Genomic DNA, 26,533 nt, shown 5'->3' with positions numbered 1-26,533 from the left:
TTAATAGTTTAAAAATAAATAAATTTGAAATCAATTATAGGTGTTGAAAGCTACATAAGAGGTTCCTATAGGTTTTCAAGTCGTTTAGAGGAAGAAGAAAAATTTATTTTACTTTTATAAGAGGTAATTTATATCAAAGAATCGATCAAAGATAAGTTGTTGGTGAAATTTAAAGAAGAAAATCAAGAAAAAGTTTATAACAAAGAAAACCCTATAAAAGAATTAACGACAAAGAGAGATGTGTCCCTACCGGTTTACATAGTTCAAAAAGTCTAGTTAAAAGATCATAAATCTACCAGCTAATTGACTTTTACTCATCTCAAGAAGAAATTGAAAGTAAAAAAAAATTCAAATCGTAATATCATTACAAAAAAAAAAAAAATAATAATTCACTCTCCAAAAGAGATGGTCTTCTAAATCTAGTAGAATCGATACAAACAGATTGAAAATCAAAACTCCAAAAAAAAGATTTTTCACTTCAGAAAGAGGAAGATAGAAAACAAAAATAACATAGTTTAATAAAGAAAGTGATAGATTTATCTTGTATTTACAATTAAGTATTTCACTAAACTTAAAGAGAATACACAACATCAAGTTAATCATACATTACTAATTACATACTAATAACATAATTAAGAAAATATAATACTAATTGAACTAAGAAAAACTATCCATTAAAAAAATAATATTGAACAATTTTGTTGTCGACATAAATTTCTTCTACTAAAATATGACCAATCTTTCAACAAATAAGAAACATGATTTTCTTCTCATGAAACTCCTCAGAAACAAGATCAGTCTTTCAAAAAAAAAACCAAATGAGAAATTAGAAAGATAGGGGGAGAAAGAGGTGTAAGAAAGAAAGTTGTAGGAGTAAAATATATATAGAAGAGAAGGGATAAAATCCATTAATCTTCTTCTTTTATAACTGAAAAACTATTAATTTTTGAGAAGTTATGGAAATAGAGAGGTTACGAGACTGAGATCAAGGGTTATGATTTAAGGAGATTCTAGGGGTTGAGATCTAACGGTTACATTTTCATAACTTAAACACAATCAATTTTTAAAAGTTAATGGAGATAATTAATTGTGAATATTATATAGATGATAAAATTAAATTATCATTAATTTTATGATGGAGGTTATAATTTGAGGATAAGTGTCGATTAGTTGAGATTTAACGATGGAGGGTTAAGATTTATCATGGGATAACGAATGGCTAGATTTATCTTTAGTTTGTCTTTGATTTGTCTTTGAGTTTGTCCCAGTCAGCACTCAACATCCTATTTTATATAATAGATGTGGTAGTTCGATTTGGTTATCAAAGGCAACAAAAAAAAATTAACTTGTTACATAAGAACACTTTAGGGACTAAAATGGAATCAATATCATAATTAATTCTATTTTGACCCCTGAGGATATTTTTTGAAAAAATAAATCCTTTTTTGTCTTTGAGATAAATCGAATTGTGAGACACTTAATGGAAAACAGAATTAACCCATAAAATTAACTTATAATACTATATTACAAGTAACTGTGAGGGGCTGAAATCGTGAGTCAAGAAGTAAATAAGACCAGGTCATTGACCGGAAGTCGAACCTTCACCTGTTAATATTTTTACGGGCACCGACGACGTCTTTGGACTTAATTTGAGACAAGAGAAAAAACACACGTGACTGTGAGGTCTTTGGGAGACACGGGGATGGTGCTGGTCGAAGGGACTCCGAGGGTCAAGTTAGTAAGCTTGCAAGAGAAGTAATAGCCACGTCAATGATATCCCTGGAATGTTACCGTTGGTGGGGGGGTGGTCGGAATATGACACGACTTGTAGAGTGATCGGAGCTCGATCTCTACGGGTAGACTGACTTGGTTGGAGAGAATATGACAGTCTATGAGGTCTGTCCTTGAATAAGGCAGCCTGGTGAGGTTTGCCTTGTTCGGAGGTATGTATCGTAATAAAAGTGGAAAATGTAAGGGGCCGACCTTATAGACAATAATGTGGCTGATGTAAAGAAGGTCTGATCTCCAGAAGAGATAAAGTAAGCAAACCCTTGTTGATAAAGTAGTCAAACCCTTGATAAAGTAGGTGAACCCTTTATAAAAACCCTTGATCACGTGGTTGTCAGGAGAGAATAAATGCTTGCTTCTTCAATGTCCTCTACTTGATAAGGTCTAGTACTTGATAAGGTCATGTATTTGATAAGATGCTATGCTTGATAAGACCTTGTATTTGGTAAGATCTTGTATTTGGTAAGATCTTATACCTCGGTGAATGATAAGGTCTTGTACCCTCTATGAACAGTACTTGATAATGTCATGTTCCTGGGTGTGAGACCGTAATAATACTTGGATGAGAGGGATGAAGCAGGACTATGTGATAGAGCGGGACTATATGAAAGAAAGTAAGTTGTATTCAGCGATAACTCGATGATTGGATGTTCTTGTTGATCCTTGGATAATTGACAGTAATGTCAGGCGAATATTGGATGTATTAGTCTAGAACCAGATGATCTGTATCATCTTTTTCTCGGTCATTTTATACTGTTGGTGGTCAACCGTCACTTGGCGGTGAGTTGTCGTCTTCAATGTGGTAACGCACGTAGTTGTCTTCATTAATACGGGTATTGTAACCCCTTAACAGATATATTCGGGATATTGTCATCTTGAATGACTGTCCATCTCTCCAACAGATATATGGAGGGAGGTCTGCTGAGGAGGTGAGGACTGACCTCTTTATCTAGGGCCGGATGTGCTGGCGTATTTTAGCGTTGCTTTGGGGTGTCCGAAGATAAATGGATCGGGCCCATTAGTTATTAATTCATGGGTTTGGTCACTGTGTAAGCCTATTAATCGTGAATTTCTGGGGGCGCTCCTGGTGAAGTATTTTGGCCCATACAGTAACCAACTAAAAACTAGACCTTTTATCTAACGAGCCAAATATTGGTCATTTTCGACGAGTCAAAAAGTTAACAGGTTGACCTGCATCACGCGTTAAAGCCCTGCATGGAACGAACAAGCCCTGGGTAGAGCTATTGAGGGAGTGGACCATAACGAGCTCTACCATCTGACTCTAACTCCAACAACATAGATTGTTGTGAGGTAGGAATGAGCTTCCTTGGCACATAAAACCCTGCTCCGGCCAACAGGCAAGTAAAAAGGTGAATCCGAGTCATATTTTCCACTTGAACCTTATTCTGATTGGAGGGATCGAGTCGGTAGGTTTGCAGAGGTGAGCTCGACACCTAGAGCTCTACTTCGCCTCAAAGATTGGAGGTTGTGCGAAAGACCAGATAATGTCAAAGATGCAATTTCCAAGTACAAATCATTATTGTCAAGAGATACGATCATGTGTAATGATTATCTTCTTACGACCATGTCACGTGACTATCATTTAGCCAGTGTCTTGCTCTGCAAATTCTCAGATGGTGATCTTCCACTATCATCTGAATCTATATAAATAAGCATATCAGGTTTGTCTTAAACAAGATCTGAATCCAATCTTTAATTTCTCACAATTGATTTCGAACATACACACTGAACATACTTGAGCATCATATTATCTTTGCAGGTACCCACACCCCTCCTTTCTCGGGTCATCATTAAATCTTGAGGAAGAAAACAAATCAGAGCTCGCAATGTTACTTTTCTAGGGATATCCAGGAAATCACTTTGGCGCAAGAGGAAATGATTATAACTTCAGCAACCCCATGCATACGTTATCACGAAATCAACAATTCATGAACAATGATACACACAAACCCAGTATCGACATGTTTGAAGCTGACGAGTTAGCATGAGAAGTGACTCGTTTAAAGGAAGAAAATAAATGCAGATGCTTTGTCAATGATGCAAACGACTCTTCTAAGGATGCAAGATGAGTTGGACAGTTGAAACATAGATAGACCTAAGCGAGGAGGAAACCCCTTCAATCTCTTGTGAGAAATATATTTGCTAGACTGACCCCTCCACCCACTCTTTTCATTACCACCAATGGAGATTGGAAGTTATGGAGAAAATTAGACAGAACGACGAAAAACAACTAAGAAAAGAAAAAAGGAAAGACATAGAGAAGTGGAAAGGCTCTAGATGAGGCACGAGGAAGCAGTGTCTGCTGCACAAGAGAGATGGTTGCTGAGCATCACTACCTCCTGCCTTCGAGGCAGAACTTGAGGAAACAGGGGGTCCACATTTGCCTCTCTGATGGTTCAGTAGTTAGCAGCGATGAAGAAAAAAAACTTCAAGGATGGGTAAGTTGTCACCGCCGCATTCCAGTTTGGAAATATGTACGCAGAGAGGTCTCTATACTACAAGTGTCCTAACCAGGAGACGTACTACTGGTCTACTGACCCCAGAGGTTTTTATAAATGACAACGTTACCATAGTGAGTTTAGCAACTACTGATGACTCAACCATGTGTCGAGTCTTCCCCATTATTTTGAAGGAGGTGACGAGGTCCTGATATGTTTCACTGGTATGGGGCTCTGTCAGGTCTTTTGAAGACAACCTTCTACAGTAGTGAGATACTAGAGAAGATCTCAGAAGATCAACTGAATCTAGTCTAGTGCAAAAAAGAGTTGTTGAATAGCTATTGTCGGTCCAAGAATGAGATGGTGCAGATCCCTCACCTAAATAATGATATAGCCAGAACAACTCTAGAAAAAAATGGTCAGAAATACTCACCTCCTCGTGGAAAATTGCTAAAGAGACACCCCAATTTAGTATAGTTGAGAAACAATGTGTAAAAGCTATCTAGTGATGAAGTCAATCCATTACCAAGAAACCTGAATCATGAGTAAAGCTTTATTGGAGGAAAAGATGAAGAAAGAGAATGGAGAAGTCTACTACTGATGAGTCATGAAGATGCCTCATTTGAATCTCTTAATTTGGGCTAATTAGTCTATTTCGAGCAGTTACTCTCATGAATTACTTGTTTCTCTTTTCCAGGTGTCTTTTACGGAGTTCGTTGCGAAAAATTGCTAAAATCGGGATAAAGACATACTTGAGGGGCATTTTGGTCATTTTAATGACAAGGATATTCTGGTCAATATTAGTGCTCATGTGAAATTAGAGTCAAAGACGAACTCGGTGGCGAAAACGGAAGTCAAATCGGAATCTCCGCGAGAAAGTTATAGCATGTCGTCAATGCCACGTGGTGGGCTCATCCTCTTAGATTGCTCCATGATACACAGAATTGTTCTCATTACAACACCAGCAAACAAACCTTCACGTGATTGTTTCCAAAGGGTATTGTTCCATATTTTCTCTTTTTAAAAAGATTCCATATTTTATCTTCTTTCTTTTTAAAGATAACAGGTAAGAGAAAGTGGAGAATATTAAATCATGGAAAGATAAAGAGATTGATGGAAAGAGAGATAGAAATTGGGAGGAGCTCGACTGGAAGGATTTCTTCTCTCCTTATAGAAAGACATCACAGGAAGAGAAGATATTCACCTCTCTCTCTTTCTTGAAATTCAAACAGTAAATAGAGAGAGGTGGAGACCGAGAGCTATCAAAGAGAGTATTCTAATTCGAATTCTAGAGAGAGAAAGAAAATCTCTTCTCTGATTCTGTAAACCAAGAATGGAAAGATCACAGGGAGATTGAAGAGGTATCTGGAGCTATTACAAGGAGATTATTTTCGTTTTAAAGAAACAAAGAAGGAGGGTGTGAGCAAGTGAGAAATCTTCATATCTCAGAGAGAGATTGATTGAAGATATTGAAAGAAAATTGTAGAGAGACAGAGTCTCTCTCTATATAAGCAAGACTCAGCTGGGACAAAAGACATCTCGGTTTTTGGGGGTCAAGAACATCACCATCTCTAAGCTCAACCTATAGAGAAAATCAGAGAGAGAGAGAGAGAAACACCATTATCATCTACTTTTCTTTGTATTTATTGTTCTTATTTTAGTGAGAGAAAGTGAGAAACAGAAAGAGTGAAAGAGAAACAGAAAGAGTGGCTTATAGTGAGAGAAAGAGAGAAATCAGAGAGTTTTGAGAAATTTATTTTGGTTTATTATCAATATCAAGATTGGTTTATATTCATTCTCTTTGTTATCTCATTAGTATTAAAATAAAAGTGAATCAATTGTTATTTGTTCATTTGGTGAGAAAAGAAAAAAAAGAAAAGAGAAACAGTAGAAAGATGAGAATTTAGTTGGAGAAGAAGACCGCGTTTGGTTCGTAGTTGCTACTGGAAAATAATTTTCCATTGACGCTGGAAAATAATTTTCTCCAGAGGAGCGTTTGGCTACCGTGGGAAAATCAGTGAGAAAAGTTCTGTTTTCCTTCCATTTTCTCTTATTCTTCATATTGATTTTAATCTTTGATCATGATTAGCCAAGACTCTTAATCTAAGATTGAGGATGAAACCATATTCGAGCTTTTAGAAACACAAATTATTTGGTTAATTCTTTGAATGTGATTTAATGTTTAAATTGTTTTAATTTGTCAAGTCGATTATCTTTTCACTATCTATGCTTTTAGGTTTGATGTATCGTGCTTAGGTTAGGTCCTTTGACGGTACATACTTATTGATTGATAGATAGTAGTTTAGAAATTCATTTTTTAAATAAGACAATTACAATTTCATGAGTTAAAAACCAATTTTATCGAAAACATCTCCCGGAATTAGGATAGTTCATTATCCGAAGTTCTGAGTTATAAAACGAGAGAGTTAGCCAGTTGATTTCGTGTGTTTAAAAGTGAGTTATTCGGTGGATTCCAAAAATCCTAGGTCATCTCCCCCCATTTGAGTTCCTTGTATCATTATTTGTTTTATTATTTTGTTCTTTATTATTTTATCACCAAAATCAAAACCATTTTCAAAACCGTCTTACTTCCAAGTCTTAGAATAGGTTTCACTTAGTCTCTGAGGAACGAACCGGACTTACCGGAATTATCACTTGAAGCCCGTATACTTGCGGGTGGTGACCTATTTAGGAAACTTTCTAGGCCCATCAACTACGAAAGAGAAAAAAGGACTTTATATTGGTCAGGGGTATTTTAGAAAGAAAAAAGATACTAAATGACCTGTAAAATAATTAGATATATTATTTCAAATATGAGTAACAATTACATATATTTTTATGACATATTTTGGTTATCTGAAAAAGTAAAATGTTTTTTTAATTATTAAAAATATTATGACTCAAATAGTGATTTTTCATTTTTTTTTTTTTTTTTTGTTGAAAGTAGTGATTGTTTAGGAATGACAAGAAAAGGCTCCTAATACCAAAAAATCACATTCACGAATAGAATTTATTCAGAAGTTTAAAAGCGCATGTAACACCCCTATTGTTTGTTATATATCAAACTGGGTGGAAATAACAAACTCTAGGTCAGTGTGTTTAGATGAAATATTAGTGGGTTTAAACATTATAATCCTCTTCACTTTTGAAGAAAACATATAGAAAAGAGAGATGGTGCAGCCGGTCCTTACTCCTTAGTGGAGGAAGGATGAATAAAGAAGAAAAGAGAAAGAGTACTCTAGAGAGAGATCAAAGCATGATGGTCTTGAAGTCGTCTAAGGCGAAAAGAGGTAGATTTTCTATCTCCTAATTCTTTTGTAGGCTCTTTCAATTCATTCCACGATAGGTTTAGTATTGTTAATCACATAAGTTCTATAAAGAACGATTAAATGGTTTAGATATTAGTTTTATCTAGAATTCCATAAAACATCTATAGAGGACAGTATTTCGGTCTAGATTAAAATTAAATCTGGTATTGATAGATGATGAATCTCGATGTGATTATTATATGGTTGGAAATGTTGGCTTGTCTACTTTCTAGTAGTTCAAATGGTGCATTAATTGGAGTTCCGAGTGAGGAGGTATAATAGTTTCCGTACAAGGTGTCGGGACAGTCCCTACTATATTTCGGTCTAGATTAAAATTAAATTTGGTATTGATATGTGATGAATTTGGGTGGTTTTCTTGTATTTCTGGAAATGTTTGTTCATCTTCTTTCCAATGCTTCAAACGGTCTATTAATTGGAGTTCCGAGTGAGGAGTTATGATAGTTTTTTGTGTAAGGTGTCAAGACATTCTCCAATGAACGAATTTGTTGAGATAATTCACATGGTTTCTGTTCTTTAGGCAATGTATCTCCTAGGTAAGATACCTTCCAGTGGTGAGTCTATATTTGTTAACTATTGTTGTTATTTGCTTGTTTTGCGATCCACGTGAGGATCTATTATGAGCAACATCCCTTCTGACTTGTCATGTGTTGTTGGCTTGAATTGTTTGGTGAACTTGTTTGTAATTCTTTATAAGAGTTAATGTGTGTTGTGTATTGGTCTGAGATACCCTAACGAGGGTTTGATGATTGTGTCTTTTGACATAATGTTTTGTCTACTTACATGTCAAGTTTGGTGCTATAAAGGTTTACCTTAATTAAAGGCATGATATTTTATATTCGCTGGAAAAAGAGGAAACATTGTTGTAATATGAGGGTTAGTATTGGATTAGAATACGAAAACCTTGAACACTAATAATCAAGAACATAAATTGTTAGTTTCTACAAACACGAGATAAATCTCGTTATATGATGTTAGTTGTCACAGTTGAATATCTGATAATGGCAATAATTAATACGAATGCAATGTTTCCTTAATTGGGGATTGAGCTTGCCTATCCGGGACTTGGGTTTATGAAAATCTATTACAGTTGGGTTTTAACCCAGTTGTTTTACTTTTCAGGTATTGATTGTGCACTCATGGCAGGCGTTGCTCGTGGATCAAGTTTGAAAGTCTCATATTAGGATTTGGGATTTAGGGCGCTACATCGCATCTCATTTAAGTTATGCCCCCCCCCCCCCCCCCCCTCTTTCTAAGAAACTGTTAAAACACCCTTTTCAAAAGAAGCACTTTCACTTATTTGTTTGACTCAAAATCGATTTTAATCCAAAATTGTCTCTAGTCGATCGATTTCAAAGGGCGCGAGCACTTTTTCTTCTTCAGTTTTCTATCACTCAAACTTTAGAATCACAAATTTTGTTTCTCTCCAAGTCTGATTCTCTGTGCAATAAATCTTTGAAGCCTAAAAATTGAAATAATCTCTAAAGCCTCTTTTCCTCTCTCTAAACTCATCAATAGAAGAATCCAAATTGGATAATCTCAGTTGTTTTTATTTGGGTTCTTTGACGAGATTAGTTAATCTTAACTATGGTGAACTTTAATAATTTTGTTGATTTTCTAGAAGTCTTTGTAAAATGATCTATTAGAGAGCTAAACTGACGTAAACGCAACGGAAATAAAGAAGATAATAAACTTGTAAGAAGAATGATCAAAATAACTGTAAAATACTAAACTTTGATTGATTTTTCTCTTCAAGATCTGATTAACAAAGACAGAATGGACCTCATTTTTAGGAAGTTAGGCCTTTCTAGATAGACTCAAACTAGGATTCCTAAATAACGAAAATACTTAAACAAAGCAACTTCCTAAACTTATGACTCAATAAGAATCTGACTAAACTTAGACTCTTACTAATAACCCTAATGGGCTAGGCCGAGTGGCCTACTTAACTGACCCGGCCGAGAGGCCCATTGATGAGGTCGTCCGGCCCGGCTTTATCTACATCATAAACAATAGGGTTAGACTACAATGCTAGAAAGGTCGGTGAATCCGAATCAATTTTAGTTCACAAAATGAGTTGAACTCTACGGGCCACTACTGAATACAATTAAATTAGACTAGGGCCAAACCAATTTATATAACCAAATTCAGTCCGAGATCACCGATTTAGGGGGCGCTAATAAGCGATCAAAGCGGCGGGGGAGGCGCCTACAACATGGATGGAGGCGCATTTAAAACTTCCCAAATTTGGTATCACATATATAAGGCACTTATTTCACAAAATTGAACTTTATAAATTTCTTACATGATTTATAGTCATAAACAAAGAAGCAACCAACAAAGATTTCAAATGTTTTTCAATACCCAAAACAAACCGACAAAACAAAGTTCAAAATTTAAACAAAAGAAGTAATAAAATTTGTCAAAAACAATTTAAGAACCAAATTTAAAGCACTCTAGGTTTTGCAACAATGGTGGAATGTTTCAGTATCTGAAAACTGAATTGCCCACCTTTCCCAGTTGTATCAATCTTCTTCTCCCCTGGTGGTGGCAAAAGCTCAAAATTCTGGACTAATCGGCCGAGTGTTATACCGATAATTGGCATAGCTAGTACAATACCTGGGCAACTCCTCCTTCCAGCACCGAACGGAAGGTAACGGAAGTCATTTCCGGAAGCGTCAACCTTTGATTCTTCTTCCAAGAATCGTTCGGGGCGAAACTCTTCAGGGTTTTTCCAATACTCAGGGTTATTTGCAAGTGACCAAGCATTAACAAGGATCTTGCTCTCAGCAGGAATGTCATAACCTTTGATCTTAGCATCATGGAGATTCATGTGTGGTACTAATAGAGGGATTGCCATTCTAAGTCGAAGTGCTTCCTTAATCACAGCTTGAAGGTATGGGAGTTTGTGTGTATCTGGTTCTGTGATCTGTTCCTTTCCAAGGACATTGTCAAGTTCAGCTCTTAGCTTTTGTTGAATTTCAGGGTGATTTACTAGTTCCGCGATTCCCCATTCAATCGACCATAATGTAGTTTCGATAGCTGCATAATTAACCGTTGTATTAACATCAGTCTATATCGACCGATATAGTATTATCACATACAAATGACCAGACAGCTTATTGAGCCATAGAAACACTTATTAGGGCCTAGGATATGACCAATAATAATACTACTAGTATTAGTTGTGATTAATTATAAGTAATAGCAATGAACTTTAACATGAGGAAATTAGTGACTTAGGAAGAGGTTCTTTCTAGTCTTTAATACATGAAATATACCATCTACGTCATTGTTGACATCGTCTGTCTCATTGTACGAAGTCTATTAAAAATTGTTTTATTGTCGTTGCAACGTGGATACCACTTTCTTACATCTTTATCTTCAAGTCAAGTAGTCCGGATAAAAAAAAGAAGAAAAAATTTAATGAAAAGAATTGATCTTATCTTGTTTTCCTAGTATTCTTGGCAGATGAGAAAATTGGCTAAGGAGGTATTCAAAAATGTCGTGGGCTAGATAGACATTTTGAAGTGAGTTAGGTGAGAAAAACATAAAGCCAAAACAATAAAAAATTTCGATTTATACAAAGTGTAAGCAGTATATTAATAATGGTGGTGTATGATCACGTACCAGCAACATTGATATTCTCAACGATGTAAAGGACGTTATCTTCGTTGATTTCTCCCTTCTCTTGAGCTTCAACTATATGATCAATGGCGCATTTTACTCCTGTATTATCATGTTCTTTTGTACTTGTAAGTTTCCTGTAACAAAAAATTTAAATAAATAAATATGCACTTATAAGTTTAATATTTTAATTATAATTGCGAAAGAAGATATAAAATTCAGTATTGATTGACTAAATCAAGAAATTCTGTTTTTTAATACAAATATTATTTCACTTCCATTAGAAATTAAAATTCGAAATATAATTTTAAAGGGTTCAAGCAAACAAATTTACAAGTCTTGGAATAGGGTAAGTGTGGGCATCAAGTATCTTGACTTTATCTTTCACCTATTAATGCCTATCTTTGGACCATAACTAGTAATACAAAGTACAAACCAATCTTTTTACATGTGAATGACAATATTTCCTAAAACCACTAAACAACCACATCTATGAAGTCTCATAATATGCCAATTTTATGAAGTACACATGCTAATTTTGGACTGTTTTATCAAATTTTCACAACAAGTCAATTTGATGAAGTGAGAGTGTTATTTTTCTTCACTAAATTCTTGAGAGTTAGAGCGGTGTTTAAGGTCGGCTTGAGATTTTAGTGACCCCGTAACCGGAAAATATTGAATAACTATTTGGACTTACATTAAAAATGACTAATCTCTTTACTTTTTATATTTGCCTTTTCTATAAAAAAAAAAAGATTCCAACTAATGACTAGAACATTTAATAAACAATTAAATATTAGGTTAGAGGACATACTTAATTTTCAATTTTCAAATAATCTTATTTATCTATTAATTAAAGAATTAAAATGGAATATTAAAAATATAATAAAAGAAAAAGGGTAAAAAAAAATACTTACTTCCTCTCATCAAGAAAATAATCCTTGAAAAGCTGCAACCTTTTCTCCTTAGTTTCTTTGCACATCTTCAAATACCCTCTTAAAAATGGTCTTAAAATTGGAATAAAATCACCATAATTATATTCAAAACTTTGAGACAATCTACTTCTTTCAGCATTCAAAGTTCTAAGTTTCAAAAACAAAGGATCATCTTCACTTTCAAATCTTCTATCAAACATAATTCTATACATATTATTGTACATCATTAGTTGTAATCTTCTTCTTAATACAATCCCATTTCTAGAAGCTTCTAGATTGTTCTTAACATCTTCAACAACTTTAGAAATTTCAAATTCCCAACCATGTCTATATTGTTGAACAACTCTGTTAGTAAAAAAAGGGACGGTCATGATTCGTCTCATTTTTCTCCAATGTTCACCATAAACGGTAAAAACCATATCTTGGCCTTTACCGGTGAAGATATCGAAAACAACATTTCGAGTTCTTGATCCGAATTCAACACCTTGGGTATGTAATACTTCTTTTGATAATTCAGGTGATGAAACTACAACTAGATTTCTTTGACCCATTCGAAGAAGAAATATTTCTCCGAATTTTTTAGCTAAATCGGTGAGATTTCGGTGATTTAAATCGTCACCGACTTGAAGCCAGTTACCGAAAATCGGAACCGGTAAAGGACCCGGTGGGAGTTTAAATCGCTTACCACGTAGTTTAGAGACGATGATAGCTAAGATGATGGCAAAGAAGAGACCCAACAGAGATTTCTCCAATAGAATTAGATCCATCGTGAGTGGTGGCGGAGGGCCGGTGGTGGTGATCGGAAATGATGGGGAGAGGTGAGTGTGGGTTGGGTTTTTATAAGGGAGAAGTGGATTGGTAATGTTTGACGGCGTTGAATTTGAGGAATGAATTTACTGACGGAAACGTTAAATTCGAGGATTTAAGAGTTTGACGGCGTTAAAATTGACGGTTGGGTGTTAGGTAAGGATGGGTGGGTGATGGTAGACAATGTTGAAAGGGAATCTGAGTGAGGAAGTGGTCAAGTACCTAAACAAATATAAATAATATTATATACATATAATTATCTATAGTAGTATAATAAAAAAAGCATTTTATTATTTATTTTTGGTAATGATGGTTTTTTTTTTAATGAGATGGTAATGATGGTTTAGTAGCCCTAATGATTATAATCAAAAGAATATTTCGTTAGCTATATATATAGATTTAGAATAAATAAACTATGAAGTCAATAAGCTATAAGACATTTCTCAACAAAAAAAAAAAAACTATAAGACATATTCAAAACTATAGATAGCCAAATCATATACTTAGAGAGACAGAGAGAATAAGAGATAGGAGTAAATAGATCTTTTTAAAAGAAAAAAGAAAAGTAAATTTAACCTTCGTTCCATAATACAAACTCATATTCTCTGGTATAGTTTGTTGTAAACAAGTTACCTCTTAATTATTTCAACAAAAAAAAAAGTTACCTCTTAATTCTAACAAATTTGGTTCGAAAGAAAGAAATAAACAAAGATAATGTAAAAATATGATAGACGCAAATACGATAGAGGCACAGATTGATGAACAAAGGATAAAACCTAAACCTAATTAGAACCAACCATAGCGGGTGGCTTTGAATCAATGAGAGTCGTCTGATGGTGGATACTTGATTTGCTCAGCTCCTTCTGTTTAGCCAGTGGAGGCGTGGAGGACGTTTTTCTCCAGACTTAAGCTTTACACAGATAAAAAGGCGATCTAATTCGATATGGTTTGTAAGTTTATGAAAAGGGAGATGCTAGAGTTACAAAGAATTTTGACAAAAGAAAGTTCCCAGCTGATGTGGCGGTTGTGATATTCATCTCTCAACGGCCTAGATTTGGCGGAGAGAGGTGATGCAATAGAGGAAATGAGATGAATTTAGTTTTTGGGGAATTAATTTATTTTTGGCCCCTACATGTATTTTCGGAAAGAGCTGAATTTTTTTACTCTCGGGAGCCAAGACGATTGTCTGACACTTATGGAGGGAAAAACGGTGAATTGGTCACACATTTTTTGTGGGTTTTTTTACTTTACCCCTCAACACTAATTGATAATTGAATTTACCACCTTCAATAATTGGTAACTGATTTTTCTCTCTTTAACTTACTAATTTGTAAGAACACTAAGACGATGTTTGACGTGTGTCGATAGAATATGACTACCAAGAATAAGGATCAGAAAAAATAATTTTAGTAATTATAATGTCATACTGTAGTGTTGGGTTTAGTCAAGAATATGACCTATTTTGTCTATAGGTTTAATTTGTGATGTCAATTCTTTTACGTCAAACATGATTTCAATATTTTGTTGAAAGTAATGACTTCAAGGGTGTAAACTCAACTACTAATTATTGAGGGTGGTAAACTCAATTACCAATTAGTGATGACGGTGTAAAATAAAATAAAAAAATCTATTTTTATATTTGTTGAGATTATCAGTACTTCATCAGTTCATTGGTTCTTAATTTAACTACGTATTTATATTTTATTTGAAACCCACATTAACTTGAAGTGTATATTCCAACCACTGATCATAAGAAATATAATATTTTGTTATTATTTGTTTGACATCCCTTGTTGGTTTTAATGTATACAATAATATGTATAAAGGGTGTAAGTTTGTCTCTCCTGACGAAATAGAATATACAACCACAAAGAAAATTGTTGTTAGCACTCGTGGGGGAGATTGAGTAAGGTCAATCTCCTTTAATCCAAAACATCTACTGGCACTCGAGTGGATAAAAAGGACACGGATTGACCTGTCCAAGACCCAAAGCAAGGGGTTCGATCAGTCCGAAAGATTTCAGACTGGTCCGATCCTAGTCCCCACTTTGGGTCTCGGTGTTGGGTTATGTGGTCTCCTGGTGTTGGTGGAGGAATCTCAGACATCTAATATATCTAACACTGGTATTCCTAAGATCTCATGCATAAGCTAAGCATGAACTAAGAGTTAGAGATTATCTTAATCGCTAGTTTTCCCTCGAACCTTTCCAATCGCTTTTGAGAAGATCAAAAGCTCCAATTGTAACTCCTCTATTTGGGACACCGAGAAATCACCTTGATCTCTCACCTTATTTTTAGCTAGAACACCAATGATGCTTAGATGAAAAACATATTCTTCCTTGACTAGATAGATAGTTGGGATAATTCTCCTTTTCTTACTTTACTTGATGTTGTAGAATAAGAGAACTCCCTGAGAATTCTCCACACCTTATTCAAGGCTTAAGAAAAATTATATAGAACACTAAGTAAGAGTAAAACCCTAATTAGGTTTCCCAAAAAATCCTTTTTGAATAAGATTAAGGAAGTAGTCGAAAATAGAAACTAGTTTCTATTTTCCTTTTCCCTTGCTTTGGGTCGGCCAGGGGCGAGCCCACATAGGGGCATGTGGGGGCACGTGCCCCCACAACCCTAATGTGGCTCATTTATGTCATACTGAAGTAGCGATCCTATTATATACACACTATTCCGTCCTTCTAACAAAATCTTTGCCTAGCTCAATTGGTGAAAGACTTGAATTCCATAATTAAGGTTTTGGGTTCGAGTCCCATGAAAAACATTCTTTTTGTAGAATTTTTTACTACTTAGCATTGAATGAAAGCCTTGTTTGGTTTAAAATTTTATACTTACTAAATAGCCTCGTAGGGATGATAAGTTTTCTAAATAACCCCAAACATTTTTATTTTGTTGGATTTTTTCGTGACTTGTATTTTGGAATTTAAAATTTTCTTTTTGTACGTTTGTCAGATTTGTCATAGTAAACATGTTATTACAAAGAAAATTTTATTTTTCATCTTTCCTTCCATTACGATCACTTCCTCTTCATTGTCTCCACCATCGTCTCATCTTAATCTTCACCACTATCCCTTCATCTCCTCTTTTGTTATCTATTTTAATATTTTTTGGTAGTGTAGTTGAGGAAAGATCCCCAAAACATATTGGTGAGTAAATCAAATAGATAGTTTGTTACAGCTCAAAATTACCATGGAATATCTTATTTATAACTAAAACTTTGTCGAGAGTTTGCTTTTTTATTATTACCTGATCGTATACTATGACATTCTTTCATTAATTATAACTAAAAAGTGCCCCCACACATAAAAATTTCTGGCCTCGCCACTGGGGTCGGCCACGTCTTCTTAGGCTGGTCGGCCAAACAAGGCCGACCCCCTATAATGGGCCCAAAATGCCCTTTTAGGTGCCCGACCCAAATAACTCTTATTCGACCCTTTCGTACTATCTTTGCCTAAACTTCTTTAGACCTTAGGGACATATTTATAAATCTTACCCATGCATATATGTCTCGCCCCTCTAGTCATATCTTCCGATCAAGTTGACACTCTTTGTGTAACCCGTTGTAGGATCCGGACGAAGTTAGCCGCGAATCGCTTTGCGATTCGACGATCGTAGTTGGTTTTTAGCTGAACACTACGAGCCCTAAATCATCTGAACTTGATGATCTTCTTCATCAATTTTCCTATCCGAAAAATTGCTCGCATTTCAACTTTGGTCGAAGAACATCTCCTCCACTCGGACTAGGTCAATCCGTGACTTTTCGTATGTGCAGTCCGTGATCGTTTGGACGGCTTAAGACGGAACCTGTCCACAAGTAGAGTGGTACTGATGGTTCAAAATCTCATGCATCACTCGTCACCATGAACGGAAATTGTGAACATTGATGGTGTTTTTAGGTAGAGTACTCCATCTAGTCTTGATGAACTTAAACTTTAGATTAATTGATATTGTTTAGGTAATCCACGAAAAATCTATGTAAAGAAATTAAAACGAAACAAACACAGTTTTTAGGGATATCCTATGGTTTTTCCTGGGGTTAGAAGAATTTCATAAAGGATTTAGGGCAAGAATTGCAACATCACATCTAAATGGTTCAAATTCAACTCGATTTTTTGGAATAATCCAACAGTAAGAAGTGCTTCCAGGTCTCCATTTCTCAAATGTTCTTCTCACACGTTCTTCTCTATTTCTTCCCAGAATCTAAAAATTAGGGAGATTAGGGAAATGGAACACCTTCATTTTTCTGTATCTTCCAATTGATAGTTCGGTTATATCTTTATGTGATTACCAAAAAGGATATCTGGACAAGGAGAACATGAAAAGGAATAAAACACTTGAGTAGAGAGAGAAGACGAGGAAGAAAAGAAAAAGAAATGAGGCGTCTAGAGTAAAGAGAGAATAGGAAGAAAAAAAAAAAAACTTGGGCGCCAAGGGGGTCGGGTGCCCAACCCATTCCGTATTGGGCGCGATTTATCTGATTTGAAAACAAAAATACTTATTATTGAAGCAGTAACAACAATACGAACAGAAAGGACTATTGCCATTCCTATGATGGAGGATAGAAATGTCATTTTTATTATTTTCTCGTTTGTAAGAAAAGACCCATCATATTTTTTAATAGTAACAGAGACCCCACGGGAACAACAGTAATGTCGGGTGCTCTTAGCCGCTCCCCAAGTTTAATCTTTGCTCAACCGTAATTAGGGGTAGGATTCGGTCGGGCACGGGCACCCGCGGGTGTATTTTTTACGGAGTCGGGCGGATCGGGCACCGGAAGTTCAAGCCCACCATTGACTGCGGGCGTATTATTTACTGACTCGGGCGGATCGAACACGGGAAGTTCAAGCCCACCATTGACCGCAAGCGGATCGGGTCAGACACTAATCCCCTTTCTGATGCCCGCAACCTGTCTGTGTCTGCCGACCTGATCGAGCTCTGGCAGTCACTGATCGAGCGGGCTCGGGTTAAAAAAAACTAATAAAATAATAATAATTAATTAACTTAATTTCATTTATAATTATATTTTTAACAAAATTTATAGAAAAAAACATAAAAAATAAAATTACACAATTACTAAACTAATAATAAAAAGTTACATAACCAAAAGAGTTACATCTCTCTATTTCATCAATCAAGAGATTGAACTTGAGACGTGCTGTAAAACGGCTCAGGAATCCGTCTTTTAACGGATCGAACTCCATTAAAGTAACAATAAATTGGTGTTTCCACCAATCTTTGAGACAAACACAACACTCCAACATCTCGAGAGTAAGCCTGCTCCTATAGTCCCCCAAAATTCTCTTACCCAAAGAGAAAGCAGACTCGGAAGCAACAGTTGAAACCGGGGCAGCAAGAACATCACGTGTTATCCAGGATAAAATTGAGTACCTTTTCTCGTTCTCACTCCACCAAGCTAAAACATCAAATTTCTCAATATTATCGATTGAAGGATCTGACTTGGAATCATATCTAGATATTTCTTCAAAAGTAGTATCGAAGGTTCCCTTCGAGCCCTCTTGATACTTCTCCAAAATGCACCTCACCTTTAATTGAGGAACCTTAAAACCGCCTTGATCCACAGATCCAAAATGTGGCAACAACATCTGACATGAAATACTTCACCCCTCAAATGAAAATGAGGCATCAACTGAATTAATCGAGAAACATAAACGATGTTTGCACTTTCATTGTCCATTGAAAAGTGATAAAAAATTCCCGAAATCATCCAATCATTAGTAAGTTTATCGTATAGCACATTCGCAATGTGTTCACCAGTATGTGACTTCTCCAAGATAATATAAGAGATGATTATCTTTTGAATGCACCAAGTCTCATCAATGTAATGGGCAGTTAGAGACATGTAGCTCAATTTCTGGTTCGGTAACCTGATGTCAAAAATAAGAGCTATTGGACTAGGTGCATTAAGAAGAGAGTTTCTCAATGCATCGTTTTCTTCTTTACAACATGTAAGTATATCACTTCTAGCAGTTCCTCTAGAAAATGATTTAAAACCAAGGTGAAAGGAATCAGTAATATAGTGTTAAAAAAAATGGATCCTTCACAAATTGCAAAGGCAACTCTAGGAGAATAATAAGTTTGATAATATTTGTCCTAATCCTTGTCTGACTAAGTTGGAAAGAGGTTAACTTTCTAAGCCTCTAATTTTGAGACAACTTCGATTGTGATAAATCAATTTTCAACTTTACAACACAAACTCTAGTGTGTCGCTTAAAATGTGTTGTTCTATTGTAAGATTTAGAATCTTTCATAACACCACAAAAAATGCAGTTGACCATCTGAATTTTGTTGTTTCCATTTTGAGGATCAGAAACCTCAACAAATTATAGTTTTCCCAAACCTTGGATTTTTTTTTCTTTTAGAGGACGACTTAGGAGTTGGCAACCACTTCAATTGCTGCAGAACCAGCAGGAGCAGAAACACCAAGATCAGAAGTTACAACAGTGCTAGTAGGAGTTGAACCTTCTTTAACAAAATTTGAGATCTCCCTCACATCAACCTAAATTAGAACCACAACCAACATAGAAAAGTCATTTAATGAAGCAAAGTTCACGTCCAGAGAGTAAACAGAGAGTAAAAAAGAATAACTAACTTCATCAATTTATAGCGAATGTTTGTGTAATTCAGTTGGTTATTCTAATCTCTATTTTCAACCATCTTACTAGAAATTCAGCCCAAGAGCATCACAGAAATGGCAGACAGCTCCACTGAATCACCACAGTTTTGGTTACTAAGTTCAAACAACAGAGAAGTTTCTATGATCGTAAAAACATGTGACCAAGTTCTTCTGTTAGAAAACAAAATAATCCATGGCCACCAGTCTTCATCAATTAGGCCCTTCTAAGTTGTTAAACAAAGCATCCTAAAAAAATACGTGACAAGGTATCTATTAAATTCAACCGATCAGAGGGCTTCATCATCACAAAAAAATACATAAAATGTCTCGAACCTTTCTGAAATAGATCTAAGATCTGTTTGATCAAACGGATCAATGGTTTGATCTGTTTGATTAAAGAGATCTGACTCAAGAGAGTAAGATGAAGCCCACTACAACCCGAGTTAAATGAACGGGTAAGCCCGGCTCAGACTTACTTCGGTCGACTGGTCCTCACGGAACGGGCGGATGGGACGGGTTCCTGAACAATTTTCCCAACCCTAACTGTAGTTAAGCGTGTACTTTTTAAAACGACAAGGGTATGAAATGCAAAAATGTTTCGTTCACTTAAACTATGTTACTACATCCATATTGAACTTAGTTGTTCGACTAAACCTAACCGATAATATTCAAAAATATATTTGTATAACCAATTGGGGTATTAGGTAAGAAAAATTGTAGTTATCTTGTACTACGGAATTTGACAAAATAAAGTGAAAATTTATGGTTGTATATATGACTATAAGCTATTTTCCTTATATTGCCAACTCTTTTTATATTAGTGAGTAATTAATTTTTGTAATTTCACATGAAATACTACCAAGTAAAATAAGATGTCTACAAGAATTATATCACACAACTTGATTGGATCAACTTAGAACTTTTTAATTTTATGTTACTCTTAGAGCATCTCCAATGCAAAACTCAAAAAAACTCTAATTAGCTTATGTGTTGAGTCTCAATTGAAATTCTCTTTCCTATGTGGCTAACTTGAGTGTCTCTAATTCAAGTCCTTCTCCAATTTAAAAAAAACTCTAATAGATAAGATAACATGTCACACATACATTTAATAGGAAAATGAGAAAGAAAGGTCTTCTATTGGTCCAAAAATTAAATTTGATGACTAGGACACTTAAGACTCTCAAAAGAGATCTCAAAAATAGAGTTTGTAGTTGAGACATCTTAAAACTTAATGCTTCCACATCATCTTAAGATCTCAATTGAGTTTTGCATTGGAGAGGTTTTTTCTCAAAACAAACTCTAAAATCCTAGGTGGCACTTGAGATTTTAAGATTTGAGTCTTGCATTGGAGATGCTCTTAACAAATTTTTAGTTTTCCTGCATGCACAAGTACTTCATGGGTCACTTGTAAATTTTAATGACGTTTTTGTTTATATTGGACTGCAAGAACCATTACATTTGGATTACATTGATACACCGTGAATATAATATGTAATACATCATGAATTTGGATGAACACTATAGCTGTCATATTAAGACATCTTGGGCCCCTAAAGGTCGTATAAAGACCCTTGGGACTATTCTAGGAGGCCTGAAAGGCCATCTATTCCTAGATCTACTTAATTTATTTCCTAAATTATATATGGGATAAATCTTGGTGATAAACTACTTTCGCTGAGACTCGATCCAAATACCGCATGTGCTTAAGAGGAACGTCCAACCACTACACGAAAGGGTGATGGACAAATTTTAGAGAAGTTGTGTACATGTATGATGTAAAATCAAAAATAAACATTTTATCCAAATGAAAAAATTACTATTTTATCAAAATAAAATTTAAAAAAGTTTAGTGGAACCATTGGGATATCGTGATTCACTATATGTATTTCTGATTATATAAGATGGCATTCTGTAACTCTAGAAGGTCATATATCTTCTTTGTTAGAGCAAATCCAATGTAGGGGAGAGTCCCTAATTTTTTTAAACTCCAACGTCGGGTTCCAAACAGGGGCTCCCAAATCCAAATTATGTACGTGTGTTGGATTTGTGTTCAATTTTCATCCACGAAATTAAGATTTGTTTTGTGTACGTGGGTGGGATTAGTCTAAATATGTATTTGGCTTTTCAATCAATGAAATATCTATTAAAAAAACTTACATTTTAACTTTTATAAAAAAAACATATTTATGTTTAAAAAAATGAAAATGTGCTCCCGGGTTGGAGTGCCCAAGGGCTGGGTTGGGGCTCCCAAATTTGAATTTGAGAGTCTCAACCTATGCGCCTTGAACTTGCTCTTAGTGATTGCTCCGGCCCCTGCACCTTGGACATGCTCTTAGTGATTGCTCCATCACTAATAAAACACGGGTTGAAGTTGTCTTCAGCCTCTCTTGAGTCTCTATCACTCCAAAATCTAGATAAAAAATGTGGTTTTCTCTCTCATTTATAAGCTGATTACATACTTCCTTCACACCTGATGCAGAATTATCTCTATAGATTATTTTTCACGAATTGAATTTTAGCTTCAATAAACTATGGAACTGAAATTTATTATATCTTAAGAAAACCAGTATGGTTTATATCTTCTCATCAAAAAAAAAAAGTACGGTTTATATCCAATAATTTAACTTTTTTATGTTTGATAGCAAAATTAGACCCTAGTCTCCCCTAGTTTAGTTTGTCTTTTTTTTTTGTTGAAATTTTTAGTTTGTCTATGAAAAACAATAATTATGTACTAGGATCCCACACAACACAAACACATATTTTTGTTGTAGTTGGGACAGAATCCTGGCACAAAATATATTCTTAATAATCTATAATTAAATGAAACAGAATAGGATTGATAGAGGGGCGGCTATAAAGTTTTCAAATACATGGTACTCAAAGGGTAGTCATTAGCAAACTTTCGCATCCCACAGCTAATAACAACCCAATAAGGGTTTAGATGTTTTTTTGTTAACAGAATAAGTGTTTAGATGTTAGGTGACTATATACAATTCTCCATGAGGTGACAAATATTTATAGTTTTTCTTTTCTTTTTGCAGCTTTTCTGCTTTTCCCTCTTTTTCTTTACTGAGTTTGGTTTGGTCAAGACAAATCAAAAATTAGTATTAATCACGATTAGAGAAAAATAACAATTTTAATTAAAATGTCGTGTCGACAACCATCCGTTTTATTTGACTTTTCCATTACTTGCAAGTGGATCTAACTAAACACTTGTTTGACTTGTTCTTGTTAGTGGATATAAGTAATCTCTAACGCCCAAGTGGATGTACCATGGGGTTATGGACAATTAGATGCTCACTCATTTATATTAACGATTAGTAACAGTTGTATCGCTACTAATTATTTGGCCAGTTAGTTGTGTATTTATTCCGATAATTTAGAGATCAGTTATTCGATTTGAAGTGGAGATGGAATTCATTATTACTTATTATGCTAAAACATATAAATAAAATAAAAGTAATAAGTATTTACATAGGGTCCAGGACCCATGATGTCTTTAATAGGCCAGCGCTTTGGGGAAAGCTAAATAGTTTTCGGAGTGTGAAGATTGGTCATAAATTGGTCAATTTTGTTTGACAATTTTATTTAGGGGGAAAGCAAAATACTTCTCCACCTCAGCTCTCTCTCTCCATCTCACCTCATTCTCTCTCCACCTCACCTCACTCCACCTCATTATCTTCTCCGATTAGGTCGTCGGCCGGGAAATTTTCCGGTCGGCTACCAAAAAAAAAATTTTTTTCACTCTCTCTCTCTCTCTAGAAACTCCGGCGAAGGGACCCTTCGCCGGAGTTTCTAGAGAGAGAGAGAGAGTGAAAAAAAAATTGTTTTTCTTTTTCATGGTTGAAGGCCGGAAGTTCCGGCCGGCGACCTAATCGGAGAAGACAAAGAGGTGAGGTGGAGAGAGAGTGAGGTGAGGTGGAAAGAGAGTGAGGTGAGGTGGAGTATTTTTTTGTATTTCCCTTTAAAATTTATTTCCCCGGAAAATTTCTAAAATTCCAAATATTCTCTTTAAAATTTCACACCGCGGAAACTATTTAGCTTTCCCTAAGCGCTGGCCCTTTAATATGATAGTTATTCAACTTATTTTGTTTAAAATGTCCTCGCCAAATTGCATCGTTTGATTTTCTTGAGTCAAAATTTTCTATTAAACTTGCAGGTTGGAAACAAAGGTTAATGTCTCAAGCAGGAAGAGGTATCATAATTCATCATCTATTCCTATTTATTCTATGAGTACCTCAATTCTACCGAAAGGAGTTATATCAAAACTTGAAAAATTGGAAAGAAACTTTTGGTGGGGACATGGACCTGATGAACACAAACTTCATTTCATTAATTGGGGAACTATTTGTCGGCCTAAATTAGAGGGAGGACGGGGATTTCGGAATCTAGAGATGGTTATCATTAATCGCAAAGTTGACATGGAATTTCCTCACCAAACCCACATCAACATGGGCACAGCTTCTTCAAACTAAATATCTTCGAAATTCTAATTTTTAGAGTGTCAATCGTGGTCCGAATAGTTCTTGTATTTGGCAAGCGATGTTAGCAACAAGAGAAATTTTCCAACATTCTTGTTTTTGGTGTTTGGGTAATGGCGCTTCGATTCGCATCTTTGAAGACCCTTGGATTTCAGTTTTACACACATTTCTCTTGGACAAATCAGAAGGTTGGCCGAGTCAACTTATATTTGTGAGAGATTTATTTTCACCTGGCAATAACTCGTGGGACGTTGATCTAATTCGTGGTTTTTTCGATCCAAGTACTGCTTCCAAAATATTTAGTCTTTTTATACCTCATGAAGATATGGAAGATTGTTTAATTTGGACACCAATAAAGAATGGCACATTCAGTACCAAGTCTTTTTATAAAAGCTTACTAACCCTACATCAACCTTCGTATCAAATGCAAACTTTCGACTGGAAATCATTTTGGGCGAACGATACATTATATCCTAAAGGTGAGAAATTTTATATGGAAGATTATTCACGGTGGTTTGGCAGTAAAAACTAATATAGGTCGATTTGTACAAAATATTCATCTCCTTTATCCGTTTTGTTACACATTTGAAGAATCGACATCCCATCTCTTACTCCATTGCAACCGGGTACAATACTTATACCAACAAATTGGAGTTACTATAGAAACGGATGTACCATCTGATATTATCTCCAATCTGTCCACATGGATCGCAAAACCCGATTCCTACTTAATGTTCAATAAAGCTTCCCTGCTTATGTGGAGTATATGGAAAGAGAGAAACAATATGATTTCTAACTCGACTTCCTTCACCGCAAATACTATTATCAGTCATTACTTATCAGACTTTTTCTTCCTACCATTTGTAACTCTCATATCCTTGCCATCAAACAATCGACTATTCCATAATGAATGGATTCCACCCGAGGCGGAACAATATAAAATCAATGTCGACGGGTCGGTTCTACCACGAGGATCAACATGTGCCGCAGTAGCCAGAAATTGGAATGGTGTTTTAATGGGAGGTTGTTTGAAACACCTTGGAAATGTTTATGTGATAGTAGCTGAAGCTTGGGCGTTTTACATGGGAGTCGAATTGGCACATCGGTTGGATATTCAAAACTGTATTGTCAAAGGAGCCTGCAAACTAAATGTTGACGCAATTAATGGAAAGGGAGACACAATACCTTGGGAAGCTCGATTAATCATACTCGACATTCGTCATCGTATTGAAGAATTTGATTCGATCCATTTTCTTTTTTGTTATCGACAATGTAACACCTTGGCTCATAACTTGGCACATAATGCCTTCTTGAACCATGCTACTGAATTTTGGGATCGTTTTAACATCCCAACTTGTATTGCTACTTGAACTTTATGAATGAAGTAAATCTTCTTTTTTCAAAAAAAAAAGAACTTATTCAATTCATGTATTTAGTTATAATGTATCATATTAGATGTAATGATTCTTGGAGTATGTTTATATGGAATAATAAAAAATATTATATCAAATTTTCGTAGATATTTTATTTAATTTATATATTGATTTTCTTTTGTTGTTATCTTAGTTCTTCTAAATAATAAGTGGTCAGGCAATTTATTTTTTGTACTACTAGGTACGACATTTTCTTTTTTTGTTGAAAATTGTGTACAACTCGAGAACTATAAGAACTTCGTGAGTGTGACTACTTAATGAAGGTGATGCAGGCGCATAAACGTGTGGGCCCACGTCCACGCGTGCCCACATCCTATTTGGTTATAATAGTAGTTTATTTAGTATATGAGAAGTTACTTTAATTTGATATTTCTTTATTTTTAAAGTTTCTATGTTTGAGTAGTTTATTATTTTAGGAATCCTAGTTTGAGTCTATCTAGGAAGGTTTATTATCTTATAAAAGGAGATCTAGTCTATGTTATTATTCACCTTGAAGAGAAAAACCATTGAAGTTATTAAGAATTTAAGTTTATTTTATCGTTTCTTACAGTTTTCTTTAATTATTCTTAGTTTATTTTATTGTTCTTTAATTATTCCGCTGCGTCTACATCAAGTGGTATTCAGAGCCATTTTTTTTAACCAATCACAATGGTTAATCCTACCGTTCCTACTCCAACAATCAAAGAGAAGACACCAACTTTTGCCTCCGAATGGGACAACATCAACAAGAAGTTATCCTCGGTTACAAAATTGGAAGAAGCTTTCGAAAATTACAAGAAGGAAAATATGGAAAAATTCGATCAAGTCAATGATTCCATCATGAAGTTATCTAAACAACTCGAAGGCATATGTAAGTCTCCCTCTTTTACCACCACTCCTTCATCTTCTACTTCAATTCAAACATCATCACCACAACCACTTCCAACCACCACAAACTCAATCGTTGCAACCACCACACCAATTTCAATACCCCTATTCGGTCAACCTATCACTAACCCATACCCGACCACATTCCTCCCACCGATTCACATC

General features: G+C 35.2%; 1 protein-coding gene across 1 annotated transcript; it reads right to left on the bottom strand.

Annotated features, from left to right (window-relative positions):
- Positions 1-9,846: 9,846 nt before the first annotated feature.
- LOC147549867 (trans-cinnamate 4-monooxygenase-like) lies at positions 9,847-13,010 on the bottom strand. The gene is made up of 3 exons (XM_086671697.1): positions 12,118-13,010; positions 11,204-11,337; positions 9,847-10,615 (listed from the first exon to the last, which is right to left on the bottom strand). The coding sequence occupies exons 1-3, from the start codon at positions 12,900-12,902 to the stop codon at positions 10,020-10,022; spliced, it is 1,515 nt and encodes a 504-aa protein (XP_086527823.1). The 5' UTR covers positions 12,903-13,010; the 3' UTR covers positions 9,847-10,019.
- Positions 13,011-26,533: the final 13,523 nt, after the last annotated feature.

The sequence above is a fragment of the Eschscholzia californica genome, unplaced genomic scaffold (assembly GCF_041429995.1).
Source record: "Eschscholzia californica isolate CP2 unplaced genomic scaffold, dmEscCali1.0.p SCAF_3, whole genome shotgun sequence".
Taxonomy (NCBI): Eukaryota; Viridiplantae; Streptophyta; class Magnoliopsida; order Ranunculales; family Papaveraceae; genus Eschscholzia; species Eschscholzia californica.
Note: the sequence above shows the minus strand (reverse complement) of the source record. Positions and strands in the feature narration are given on the sequence as shown.

Coding starts and splice junctions, on each gene's coding strand:
- LOC147549867 (XM_086671697.1), bottom strand. CDS start 12,902: ATGGATCTAATTCTATTGGAGAAATCTCTGTTGGGTCTCTTCTTTGCC. Junction 11,338..12,117: donor TATTTTCTTGATGAGAGGAA/GTAAGTATTTTT, acceptor TTTTTGTTACAG/GAAACTTACAAGTACAAAAG. Junction 10,616..11,203: donor TGAGAATATCAATGTTGCTG/GTACGTGATCAT, acceptor TTAATTATGCAG/CTATCGAAACTACATTATGG.